This window comes from Phocoena sinus, chromosome 2, assembly GCF_008692025.1.
Source record: "Phocoena sinus isolate mPhoSin1 chromosome 2, mPhoSin1.pri, whole genome shotgun sequence".
Classification (NCBI taxonomy): domain Eukaryota; kingdom Metazoa; phylum Chordata; class Mammalia; order Artiodactyla; family Phocoenidae; genus Phocoena; species Phocoena sinus.
In genome coordinates this window covers 176,601,623-176,614,883 of record NC_045764.1, presented here as the reverse complement: position 1 = coordinate 176,614,883, position 13,261 = coordinate 176,601,623, and the positions used below count along the sequence as shown (strand labels likewise).

The 13,261-nt window shown below is 46.8% G+C and overlaps 1 protein-coding gene across 29 annotated transcripts in view; it reads right to left on the bottom strand.

Annotated features, from left to right (window-relative positions):
* KLC1 (kinesin light chain 1) overlaps positions 1 to 13,261 on the bottom strand; it is a 57,863-nt gene that overhangs the window by 3,116 nt on the left and 41,486 nt on the right. For 3 of the 29 annotated variants that reach the window (XM_032624614.1, XM_032624616.1, XM_032624615.1), the window contains exons 14-15: positions 8,477 to 8,607; positions 85 to 4,598 (exon numbers count right to left, since the gene is read on the bottom strand). The exons of 3 other annotated variants lie outside the window; for them this stretch is intronic. In XM_032624614.1, the coding sequence (XP_032480505.1) occupies positions 4,343 to 4,598; positions 8,477 to 8,607 (387 nt within the window). In that variant the 3' untranslated portion in view covers positions 85 to 4,342. Of the gene's footprint in view, positions 1 to 84; positions 4,599 to 8,383; positions 10,780 to 13,261 lie in introns of those variants that run through there. 23 more of the 29 variants (XM_032624617.1, XM_032624618.1, XR_004348709.1 and 20 more) reach the window with 14 other exon arrangements.

The window sequence follows — 13,261 nt, the reverse complement described above, 5'->3', positions numbered from 1 at the left end:
AAAGATTGGGTGCCTACCATTAAACAGGAAAGGGTTCTTTCAGGGTTGGAGTTTTACAAGAGAACCTTTCCACAAAAGTACAGGGACTTTACAACAGGAAATAAACACTTTATTTTTCTAAGTAAATATAAACAGTTCCAAATGATTTCCTAGGTGAGTCACAACAACAGTGAGAAAAGAAAACTACTGCTCCAAGACAGAAAGTATGTTTCATGGCCAACCCCCTGCAGAGGTGCGGACCAGCACAAGCGCACCCACATTCGGCCTCTGGGCAGCCGCACCCGCCCACCAGGCAGACAGGCCGCCCTGGGGGTGCTCACCCACCAAGGGCCACAGAACTTGGCAGTGGGGTTTTCTCTCTGTGTCTCAGGAACACCAAGTCCCAAAGCAGCGTCCACCCTACCTCTCCCTGGCCTCTCAGCCAATCCCATCCCCCAGAGCACACCCCAGGGACAATTGGACGGTCCTCACAGGCCTGTGACCCCCGAGGGGTAGCTCCACACCACTGTGTAAACCATCTGAGTCCTCCCGTCGTGGTGGAGAACTAAGAGGAAGCCGCACAGGTCTCTATGCATCAGCCCGATTACACGGAGGAGACGTGTGCAGGACGATGCTCGCTTAGCTCGCTTGAACTTCACCTTTGGCTGGTGCTATCCAGTGCTGCTTTAGTTTCCAGACGTCCCATGATTACACAGTACAACGTCTAAACATACCAAAAGTTGGCCTCGCACAGATGTAACATGCCTTCCCCAGAACATTCTATGAAGTTATAACAAAGAGTGCTACAAACTAAACTCTGAATTCTTAGCAGTACTTATACTTCACTGTAAAGACAATAACTAATTACATGATACTCCTAGCAGCCTCCTGACCAAACAAATAATAGGGACTTTTTTTAAGTTTCAGAAAATAACTACCTGAATCCCTGCAGCACCGGAAGTGCCTGCTCCGCCTGGGGAGGGGCGCAAGGGTCAGGAGGCCCAGCTCGCCACGACCTCAGCCCTCCGACCTCAGCCCTCCGACACTCACGTAGACCCTCAGCTCCTCCACTGCCAGTCCGTCCTCTGGCCAGGGGAGTCTAACTCGATAGACACAGCACAGTGTAGAAATGGATGCTGGCCCCCTAGGGTCCCCTCACCAGGAAAGGAAGAGGGAGGGCTGGACCACCCCCACTGCTCTCTCCGAGAATGTTAAAATCCTGACTACCAGACTGCAAGTAGGTTACAACCTGGCTTCTCTCTATTTTGATACAAGTTCAAAAATCAGACACTGCCGACTCCCAGGTAGCATCCCCTCTGAGACACTAAGGCTTTTACAACCCAGCTTCAGGAAGGCCCTCGAGCCTCTCTTACCCCAAATGCTGTCTCCATGTGGCCTTAGAAAGGCCACCACAACACTCGGGGAACCAGGGCCAGAGGGCTCAAAGCCAGACAAGGTTCAACTAAGGCCCCTGCAATGGTCTCTTTTCACCAACTGGAAGCTTAAAATTAAATTCTGTTCTTAGCCCCATGTTTATTCTTTCTAAATGCCCTTTGTTTTTCCAGAGACAACTGTCACTAAGGGAAACCGAGTGGGTTTCAGATGTCCTGCACCAGCTCTGTGGCTGGGAGGAAACTTCAGTGTAGTGGGAGGAGGAGCCAGGACAGCTTGGTCCCCTCCTGGTTCTGATGTGACACAGACACATCATCCCCACTGCACCTAAACGTGAACCTGAAAGGGCCACGGTGCCCACATGGGGACACAGCTCTGCTCTTTTTTCCAGTGGTTTCTTACAACCCATCATATTTTTTTAAATACCTCTAGAGAGCATTTTGAAGGTTCCTGATCCATCGGAAACTGCAAAACCTAAGTGGAGTCAGGAGCTGAGGAAAGGAGCGTGGCCAGAGGAGACAGGCTGCAGGAGACCGGTCAGCCTCGAGGGCCCCCAACACCGGGCCAGGGTGTCTGCCTCTGGAGGGGCACAGCAGCTCTCACCAACATAAGCACCGGTGCCCTGAGGTGATCCACTACTGAATTACAGAAACTTTTAAACAAAGCTTAAGTTAAAGTCTAGCCTTGCTGTACCAAAACCCCAGGACGCTGCTGCCTCTAGCCCTCAGTCTGAGGTCCACAGTGGGGGTGAAGGACATGTGCAGTCCAAGGGCACCCCAGAGTGAGCACCCCCTAGTCCCCACAGGGAGCCCAGGGAGCATGTAGCACCCCAGCCCAGTGCAGTTGTTGAGGAAAAGGTGGCTGGAAGCGCCTTTGCTCAGTGACACCACCCATATGATAACATTAAGGTAAACTAGAAACTAACCCTGACAACATTTCACAAGGACGCTCACAGCTTTCCAGATCCTTTCAAACCTCCTCAGCAGGGATGTGCCCCTTGTACAGTTGGCATCATCTGGAATTACATCTTCTTAGCCTACCAGCTAGTCTCATGGATTCCCTTAAGGAATAATGTCTCAGGGTTGGTTTGAAAATGTATCTGTCAGGCCTTCCCTGGTGGCGCAGTGGTTAAGAATCCGCCTGCCAGTGCAGGGGGCACGGGTTCGATCCCTGGTCCGGGAAGATCCCACATGCCGCGGAGCAACTAAGCCCATGCGCCACAACTACTGAGCCTGCGCTCTAGAGCCCGTGACCCACAACTACTGAGCCTGTGAGCCACAACTACTGAAGCCTGCACACCTAGGGCCCGTGCTCTGCGACAGGAGAAGCCCCTGCAATAAGAAGCCTGCACACCGCAACAAAGAGTAGCCCCCGCTCGCCACAACTAGAGAAAAGCCCATGCACGGCAACAAAGACCCAATGCAGCCAAAAATAAATTAAAAAAATAAAATAAAATGCATCTGTCAGAACCCACCGTTACTTAACGCTACAAAGAAAAGCTTTTTAAAAGGAACACATGCATCTCCGTGTGCTTAGTGTACAGAGGCCTGGAGGAGGGAAAAGGGCTCCAAAGGGGCTGAGATGCAGACCAGGAGGGGGTGCAGGCCTCCCCGCAGCTACCCCATCTCCCCCGCTCCCTAATCCCAGCATCACTGCCACAGGTCACTGGGTTCCTAGTCTCAAAGGATGTAGTTTAAGGTTCCAGTCTTAATGAACAGCCTTAACACAGTATTACAATTGAAAGCAGGTTTCGGTGCTGGGGCCGGTGTCCGTGAGCAGCGGCCGACCCCGAGTACGCTGAGCCAGCTCCATACCTGGCCGGGTCCCACCGCCAGGCTTTGGCAGCTCTCGGGCACTAGGGCTGCAGACCGCCTAACAGAATTCGGGGCAAACCTCCAGCAGGTGGTGGAGGTCACCATCCAGGAAAGGAGGCGACCCCAGGGCCGCCCTGCAGGGGGGAGGGGCCTGGCCAAGCTTTGAGGGTCTCAGCGCTCATTAGCCTTGGGGGTTAATCTAGCTCTGCCTCGACCCGTGGGGGCCAGGTTGGCGTGGCTGGCACTGAGAGCTCTGGAGTCTGCCAGACAATTATTTCGTTCCTGCATGAAAAAACAAATGGAAAAATTATTCTCAACCAGTACCTCCTCACATGACGCCAGCTTCCAGTGGTCTCGGCACTAACAATAACTGCACAACTCACATCAACACACGACGGTGCTGATGCTCAGATGTGTGTGTGCAGAACACAAGGAAGGGGAGCAGAAGGACTGTGTCAGCTCCAGACCTTTTAAAAACAAAAGCAGTTTCTTCGATCGTCATCGTCAGGAGTGCATCCTCCCAGCACCCTGCAGCTTTTAAACTAGAGGCCCGATGACAGCATCCTGGGAACAGCCGCTGCCCGCAGCGTGCTGGGGGTGAGGGGAAGGCCAGCACTCCTGCCGGCCCGTCACTGTCACTGTCCCTGTGCGTCAAATAGGTTACCGGTGGGACTGAGGTGACTGACCAGGACACCTGGTCCTGGTGGACAGCAGCCAGGTCACAGAAGGGGCCAGAGGCCTGGGCGCACCCAACAGTCACACGTGGAAAATAAAAAGGCCATTTGTAATGGAGAACAAGATGCCAACAGTTTTAAGTGCAAAGGTGACCGGTCTGTGTGAGACCTGGACAGGTGACAAAGTGCTAAAGACTGTTTGTCAAAGTGACTGTACTTAGTGAAGTTTTGAATAGTTTTAAAACACTGAACAGCTTAGCTAGACATTATATTAGTTATAAACTACTAGAAGCTAAAATCATACAAATAATACAAATTAACAACTGGCCAAGTTTTGCTATTCCTTTATCAGAATATTTAATTTTTAATTGTCAATCAACGTATTTGTAAAGATCATTAATTCGTACACTGAGAATGTTCACAACATTCCCATAATTCAGATGGTTAAGTTCATGCCGACTATGAAAGTGTCATTTATGGTGTCTATGTGTCCTGAATCAGGAACACTAAAATGCCCACAGGCTCTGCTGAAAGGGTAGCAGCGGTGGGGAAAGGCCAGCCAACATGTAAAGGGTGTAAGTGGGGCAGTCCACAGGCTCTGCTCAAAGGGCAGCAGTGGTGAGGAAGGTCCAGCCAACACGTAAAGGGTGTAAGTGGGGCAGGGCTCCTTACTTGGAAATGGTCTGCGGCCGCCGTGCCACTCACGTTAAGGACAGTCAGAGAACTGGCACGCTTCATGCTGCACCCAGGACGGCGGACATGCAAGGACAAACCGTCAGCACGTCAGTCAACCAGGAGCAGAGAGCACAGCAAAGCCACCCCTCCAAAGGTTCTGTCACCATGGGGGCCTGGGACCATCCCTAACGGAGAGGAGACCTTTATCTCGCCCAGACTGGGACACCCACTGGGATACACGTACAACCCAGATCTACTCTACTGCACCCAGCAGAAAAAAGCGAAGCTCCTCTGCGTCTTTCTCAGCAAAAAGTTTATCTTCGAGCCCCATAAAGCCAGTGTCACTGCAGTTTCACTTGTTAAAACCTGGCTCCTATAGGAGCAGAGGGGCTCTGCCAATGCCACCCGCTGACTTCGGCGTGGGAGCCCGAGGAGCCTCCTGAGATGAGTTTCAGGAAGGGATCCTCAACGACTCCCGTAAACCTCGCCCCTAAGTGATCGCGTCAGAGAGAGACCCTCAAGGGACTTCCCTGGTGGCACAGTGGGTAAGACTCTGCGCTCCCAATGTAGGGGACCCGGGTTCCATCCCTGGTCGGGGAACTAGATCCCACATGCATGCCGCAACTAAGGAGCCCACCAGCCACAACTAAGACCCGGCGCAACCAAATAAATAAATATTAAAAAAAGAGAGAGAGACCCTCAAAGCTCACTATTAAGATCAAATGCATAAATATATTCTGTATTTTGTAGATTTTTCTATATTAAAACTAGGCAAAAATAATTTTTTATTAGTAAAATAAACTCTAAGGCTAGTATTTCTCTGCTCAGAAACCAAAATTTAAAACATATTTCATGGCTTTACATTTACAAAAAACATACTGATTTATATATATATATATATATATATATATATATATATATATATATATATATTTACTTTTTTCTCCCGTTTAACACCTTTAAAATACTTAATAAAATATTTTACAAATTACCTATAATCTAAACTTATAGACAGTCGTAAAATTACTGTAATTGCTTACTGCCACCACAGATGACCTCAAACAAAGCCACCTTCTCTTTTAAAGCTAAAAGAACCAATATGAAGGGTTATTTTTAAATGTTTATAATAGGATCAGTAATTCTGAATTTTAACTACTATGAAATCAACAGTGACCACTATTATTTACAAGCTGAGGGCATGGCTGCAAGGGTGAAGCACAGGTGTGAAGGCTGAGCACAACCAGACACAGACACACACACACACATACACACGCGCGCGCACACCAGCTGCAGGGACCAAAGGTCCACGTGATGGACGCGTGGCCGCCAGCACCACAGGCACAGTGCCAGGCAAACAGCAGGCGCTTACATGAGCTCTCACTAAACAAACTACACTAAAAGCAAAACCTTAATTGGCTCATCCCCAAGTATTACAGAACTCACTCCCCAAACTTCCCACCTAGGACAAGACAAAAACATCCCAATGAACCCCACACAAGTGTTGCCAGAGCTCTGGACAGGTTTTCCTCTCTTCAGAACCACTAAAGAACAAAGGATAAAATCAAACCAAATCACCAGTGAATTATATTCTGCCATATTTAATTATTCTGTTACTTAATTGGCCAGCTACCTTTTCCTAAGAAAGGTACACAAACTTTGTCCTCAAACTTCCTTTCTTTACAAGGTGAAGTGGAAGAACAAGTTGCCCCATCAGTGACTCTTCGGAATCGCACCCACACTCTCACTGAAGCCCGCGGTGCCCAGACCATCAAGCAGCCCAGTGCTTCCCTGGAGCTGTGCCCACTGCAGGCTGCAGACCCTGCTCCCGGGGCACCCACTTCAGTGATTCTCACAACGTGGCCCACCCAGCAGCGCTGGCGCTACCCGGGAACTTGCTAGAAAGGCAAATTCGCCCTGCCCCCCCCACACACACCCCCAGCCCCACTGCATCAGAAACGCAGGGGTGGGCCTTGCGGTCTGTTTTAGGAACCCTCCAGGAGACGCTGAGGCATGCTCCAGTTTGAGAGCCACTGGTCTAGTTAATAAAGATTGCTGCTCTTACCTGGAAAGATTACTTTGTTTCATGCATTTGATGGGATAAACCTTCTAAATTATTTAGTTTTTCAAAAAGTTCAGTAAGATATCAACCCAAATAACATCACATGGGAAAACTGGTAATATATGCAAGTGTGTGGGTCTACTTTTCATCAAGTCAGGCTGGCAAAGTGTTCTTAGCGCCGTGAACATCCATACTGGGGAGTGTCCACACACGCGGTGTCACGGGAAAGACAGAAAGACGTGAAGAAGGAGAAACTGTGAGCTCTGCCGCGTCCAGGACTCGGTGCCAGAGTTGGACGCTGCCCTAACGAGCTCCGAGACATCCAGAACCCCAGGCCACAGTGCGTCTGCCCTGGCAGAACCGGCCGACGGCCTGCGCGGCACAGAGCGCGTGACGCGCCCTCACTTGACGCATGAGACGCGCCGAAGGGTCAGGACGGGGACTCAGCGGGCCCAGCGATCTGCTCAGCCCCTCCCCACGCTGTGAGAGGCCAGACAGCGCCCTATCACTTTAGCTCTGGAAACCAAACAAGGGCACTTTAGGACCCACTTCCCTAAGGCAGCGCGCACATGCCCCCTCCCAGGCAGGGCCGACGCCCCACGCGCCCGCTGAAGCCCCCAGTGGCTTCCAACACCACAGCTTCTGGCGACTTCACACCGGACGTGGGCGGAGCGCGGGAAACTCCCTCTGCAGATTGCAGGCATTTCTGAGAAGGGGGCAGTGGAAACATGTAAACATCCAACTGCTCCTCTTGCCTCCAAAGCCATCGGGAAGCAAGTCCCTCGCCAGCAGAGATGTGGGGGCAGAGCTAAGGGCAAGCCCAGCCCCTCTCCCCACAGGTGCGGGTGAGGCGCGGGGCAGAGAGCCGGGCTGGGCGACCCCAGGGGTCTCGGGAGTCAGGCCCCAACTGATGACAAGAGGAATGAGACGGGACATGCCTTACAGACAGCAAAGCGAACTGTTAAAGCACCTACCTTTATGCTCCCATGCGTTACCCAAAGGAGCTCAGTCTCAGTCCTGAGACATGAGGATTCTTACAGAACTTAAAGTGAAATACTTGAAAACAGTCATACTAAGGTAAGAATCTACCTTTACAAAACAGGTACATTTCAGGGAGGCGGAGTTTCACCAAGAGCCGACAGTACGATACAGTGCTCCCGTGACAAACGCATCCAAAAGCAGGAAGCCGTTTACACCAGAAATAACCCAGAAAGCAGGGCAATTTGTTAGCACTAACAGAGAAGGACAAAGAACCCTTCCTCTGACGAACCTCATAAAAAGCAAGGAATATCTTAGAATCAAGTTCCTTTGATAACTTAAAAGTTATTTTTCAAAAGACCCTGAAAGACTCATAACTAAAGAGACCCTTTTCTAAACACATGCAAAACCTAAGGTTTTTTAAATCTCCTAAAGAAACTCATTATAACAAAAGTCTTGAAATTGTCATCCTTCTATTTAAACCATTTTTCTTCCTATAGTAACACCTGTATGATGAGATTGAATAGTCACAGCTGGCGTCTGATTTTAAAAGAAAACTAACTTTAAAGGATTTAAGCTAACGCTGGTTTTAAAAATGAATGATGCATACTTAGAGAAAACAAGTTAATATGCTCAATATTTTAATATTAAATTCTTACTTTCCACTGCTAAGGCTTTCTTTGAACATGTAACAAAATCAAAGAATTCCATAAATTTCTTTCAAAGGCTTCAGCTCTTTTAGCCTCTAAGCAGGAAATTTCACAATTTTTTCTCAACCTAACCTGGGCAAAAATCGGATTGCAGCTACTAACCCTCTGCACTGCTACCGTGTGGGAAGCAGGCGGGAACGCAGCTCTGAGGTCTACGGGCGAGAAGGGCGGGCAGGCGGGGGCGGCGATAGTTACCCAGGGTCCTTTGGCTCACTGTCTCGTGAACCTCCTCCCTTCAGCTTCCTAACCAGCTTCTCACTGCTGCGTCTAATTGAAGCCCGGAGTTTGCTAAAGGAACCACTGCGTTTTAAAGATCCAGTGCCATCCTGAAAAAAACGTGAACAAACGTGAAGCGCTACACGGTTCTCCCTCCCAACCCGCAAGAGACAAAGCTAAATGAAAACAAGAATTCACATGGTGGTTGACCTGCCGGTCTGTGACTTGCTGGTAATGTGATTCCTACAGAAATTATCAATTCGCCATGTATGTAAATACACTTTAAATAGAAATCTATCCATTTTAAATTTCATGAAAGATAATCCAATGAGTATGAAAACCTTTGAACATGAAAAAGCTCATTCAAACAGAAGTAGTAAAATCCCCAAAGGAAAATTAATTATATTACTGTTCTGAAACAAAAGATACACAGAAAGACTCAAGGAAATTAAGGCAGCTTCTAGGAAGATCACCAAAATCAAACTCCATGTTTAATAAATATGGAAGCATCTGGTCCATGAAACAGTACAGGACCTAAAACATTTAGGTTTGACATAGGCAACTTCCTTTTAACAATTTCATCTACATGCACTAGATACACTGTTTCTTCATTAAGTTTTATAGGACAGTTTTATTAAATGTTGATTATAAATGTAGTGGGAAAATTAAACAATACGTTCATTCTATACAAATAACTAAAAATCCTTAGATGCCTTGTAGGAAGCAAGTGAAAGAGTGCCCAGCTTTCGTATAACTGATTCAGACATTAATAAGTGAAACACCTGGCAGCATCTGGATATGAAAATCAAATACAAAGAGTGAAAAAAATGTGTATAGAACAACTTTTATTCTCAGAATGAATCATTTAGTAAGATTAACACTAGCCCCACCACTTCTAGAAGCTACGGCAATGCTGCATTCCATGGAAAGAATGAGAAGGCCTACCAAGCAGACAGACGCCAAGACACAGGTCAGTTGGAGTGAGTTTATTAGAAGTTAGAAAGACACAAATACACAAATCACTGAACACTTAAAGATTAGTAGAGAAAAGCAGAATTGCCAAAATTTCACACAAAGACTACACAGCAAATTCTACTTGAGCACGATCCTAAGGGGAGCGCCCAGAGCCCAGGGTGGTCCCACCAGGTCTCCAAACGCGACAGGAGCAGCACATGCCCTACTCTGACAGCCTAGGTAGTGTCACAGTCACCATCATGCCATTGCAGTAACACCTGGGGGATACTACTAACTACCTCTTATCAAAGTGAACAGCTAATTGCTCTTAGTTTTTAAACTCATGTATTACACAGTAAATGGTTTTATTAACACAGTTTATATTACTAAGTACATATCTGGCAAAGCTACATGTATACAGAGATAAGGAACCCCCCAAAAGGACAGCAGCACCAAAGGAATGGCCAGTCACAGAGAGGTGTAGCTCTGACAAGAATCCTAGGGGATTGCTAAACACAGCAGTCAGCACTGGAGAGAGAAGAAAAGCTGGAGGAGATGCCGCCCATCATGCAGGAGACAGTGTGAGTGTCACACAGGGCAGCTAGGCCTGTTAGACAGAAACGGAGAGAGAAAGCCCAGGTGAAACTCATGAGAAGAGAGCCAGTTTCCACGCAACACAGCTTGGCTTACAGTATTTCTAGGTCACAAAGTCTAAGCAGCATTTTTATTGCTTTAGTATTTGGAATTACCTTCTGTCTGCTCCTGTCAGCCCCGTATGAAACAGGTACTGGACCTTATGTTACATTTTACATAATCTAGACTAAAATCATTCCTAATCCTCAATAAAATAAAATTCAACATTTTTAGAGCACGGACTGGCACTGTGCTAGAAATCTCCTTGATACTTCCAATAAAAAGGTTTTCAAGTTACTGTACATAAGGAGATTCTGAAACAAAAACCACCGACAGTGACCAAAAGGAAGATTGCACTCATTAAAGATTTAACTTTAGCAGAAATCCTCTTGCCTAGAACTAAACTATAAAGTTCTCTCTGAAATCAGAAAGGACTTTCTCTGAATAACACTAACATTTTAGACATTTCAGAAATGTTAAGAAACACTGACTTTTCAAGTTTATAGCACATTTTAAACATGCAGTTGATAATCCAAAATAAAATTAACTAGAAAAAGGACTTCCGAAGCAGCAACGCATCCTGGGTCCTGGCAGATTGGAAGCCCCATACCGCGGGGACCTGAGCCCCACCCGCGCTGACTCACCATGCGACGCTGAGCAAGTCATTTAACCAGCCCGAGCTTCATCTTTCTCATCTTTAAAATGGAAAAATAAAACTTGTTACCAACTCCCCACCAATGCTGGGAGGACAAGAAAACACAAGTTCTTGCTGCTCTTTAGAAATAGAATGCTAAAATGTTAATATAATTCTATAAATGGTACAACTCCTTGTGTTCATTTCAAAATTCAGGGCTACTCTTTAGTAGCACTATTTGTAATATTCCTGTAGTAGACACTCCGCAGAATATCGAAGAGTAATTTCAGTCAGATTCCAAGAGCATTTCATACACTCATCCACACACACTCACTCCCCCCCCCCCCCCGCCCCCACCGCAAGGCAGGCTGGGCTGGGCTGGGCTGGGGGAGCAGCACCTGGAGGGGAAGTGGGGCACTGGAGCAGATAGGTCTGCCTGCCCTCCTTGCTCTCACCAGCTGGGAACCTGGCCCCTGAGAACCAGCAGGAAGGACAGCACAAACCCACCCAAACAAGGTGGATTTCTACTCAAAACAGACTAGAGGGCTGGGAGGTCTCACTGTATCCCAACACTTTCAGAAGAGTCTAGATCGTTACACTGCCGTGAAAGAATATCTGCATCAAACAACTGGGTCTCTGAACAAACACTCATAGTATACCGCGTGGGTGAAGAATTATATGGCAGTGGCTATCATCTACAGATTTCAGGTGATTTGGTGTTTCAAATTCTTTTTTGGTCTATTCTAGTTGTCTTCCTAGCTTAATTTTTATTTTTAAAAAATAACATTATTTCTAATTAACAGCTACCTCATTCCCAGTAATCCTGGGAAAGAGTTTAGTGTATTAAAAGCTTTTAGAAATATTAACATGGGGAGCAGTACAAAAAGGATGGGGACATAGGGGTGGGGCTACTTCAGAAGGACCCCAGTAGAGAACTGGCCCTCTGAAAACAGAAAGGCCAGCACAGGTGAAGCTCAGGTTCCGCTCAGAATGTAAGACGTGTGATGTCTCCTGGTGGCCTAGTGGGACCGCTGCAAAGGCAACTCCTTAATTACAGCAGCCCCAAGGCTCCTGTGTGGCCCAGTGGGGACCTGGGTCCCGGTGACTGACACGTGTGCGTCTCACAGTTAACGTGAAGTCAAGTTTACCCAGAAAGGGTCACTATGCACAGAGCACCTGCATCTTTAGAAGCAGGACCGTAAGAGACTTATCTCGACAGTGACTTTTAGATCTGAACAGTTTACACAAAAATAACGTTTGATGAAGTTACATTTTCAAGTACTTCAATTATGATCTCTATGGTACATAGAAAAAGAACAGAATTGTACTTCCCTAAACAAATTATCTACCATGTCAAGAATCTCATCCAGAAACTTCACGTGAATTAGAATATGTCCAGGAGCCTTACGTTTCTTGTATCTTAATAGCATACAATTCAGTTCTCTGCTGATCCAGACTTGCAGTATGTGCGGGGAGTAACTATTATATAACCTAGTTTGTCTTGTCTTTGACCACACTGCCCTTTGTGGTCCATGTTATTTCTGAATGTTGAGAAGGCCTGCGCCTAGTGTCTTGTGAAAATGTTTGTGAAAACCCAAGTGAGGGCTGTGTGCATGTTCCCAACAGAGCAGCTCAGCACTTTCCCTACAGCAGTGGTTTCCAAACTTTATAAGGAGCGCTGAAATCCTTTTTTAAAAAATTAAAATCTAATGTAGAACCCCAATATAAAATAAAACCTAAACAGCATTTTCTCATTATAAACGGGTAACAAGTTCTTATGATTAAAGCAAACAAGTAAGAACAATGAGGCTGCCTTAGAGAACCTGTGATCTGAACGTGAAGTTACAGACAGGTCCAGCCTCAGCGCCCACCTCAACTCCCAATTTATTTTTACCTTTTATCTTGACTGCATAACAGAGAAAATCTCGATGCACACAGGAAAGTGGCTGCAAATAGCAACAATGCTTAATCTGCTTGCCCTGTAATCCCAGGGAAATCTGCACTCATGCAGAGACAGCATTAAACATTTTATCCTCACACCTGGACAGAGATAATGTGAGGACAGCAGTGTGTGAGCCTCTAAACCAAGGTGAACTTAAAATGGGCTCCTCTGGTTGCACACAATTATACCTCAATAAAGCTGAATCTAAAGAGCACCTAAGGGTAGACGAATGGATAAAGAAGACGTGGCACATACATACAATGGAATATTACTCAGCCAGAAAAAGAAACGAAATTGAGCTATTTGTAGTGAGGTGGATGGACCCAGAGTCTGCCATACAGAGTGAAGTAAGTCAGAAAGAGAAAAAACAAATACCGTATGCTAACACATATATATGGAATCTGAAAAAAAAAAATGGTTCTAATGAACGTAGGGGCAGGACAGGAATAAAGACGCAGGCACAGAGAATGGACTTGAGGACATGGGGAGGGAGAAGGGTAAGCTGAGATGAAGTGAGAGAGTGGCATGGACTTATATACACTACCAAATGTAAAATAGACAGCTAGTGGGAAGCAGCTGCATAGCACAGGGAGGTCAGCTC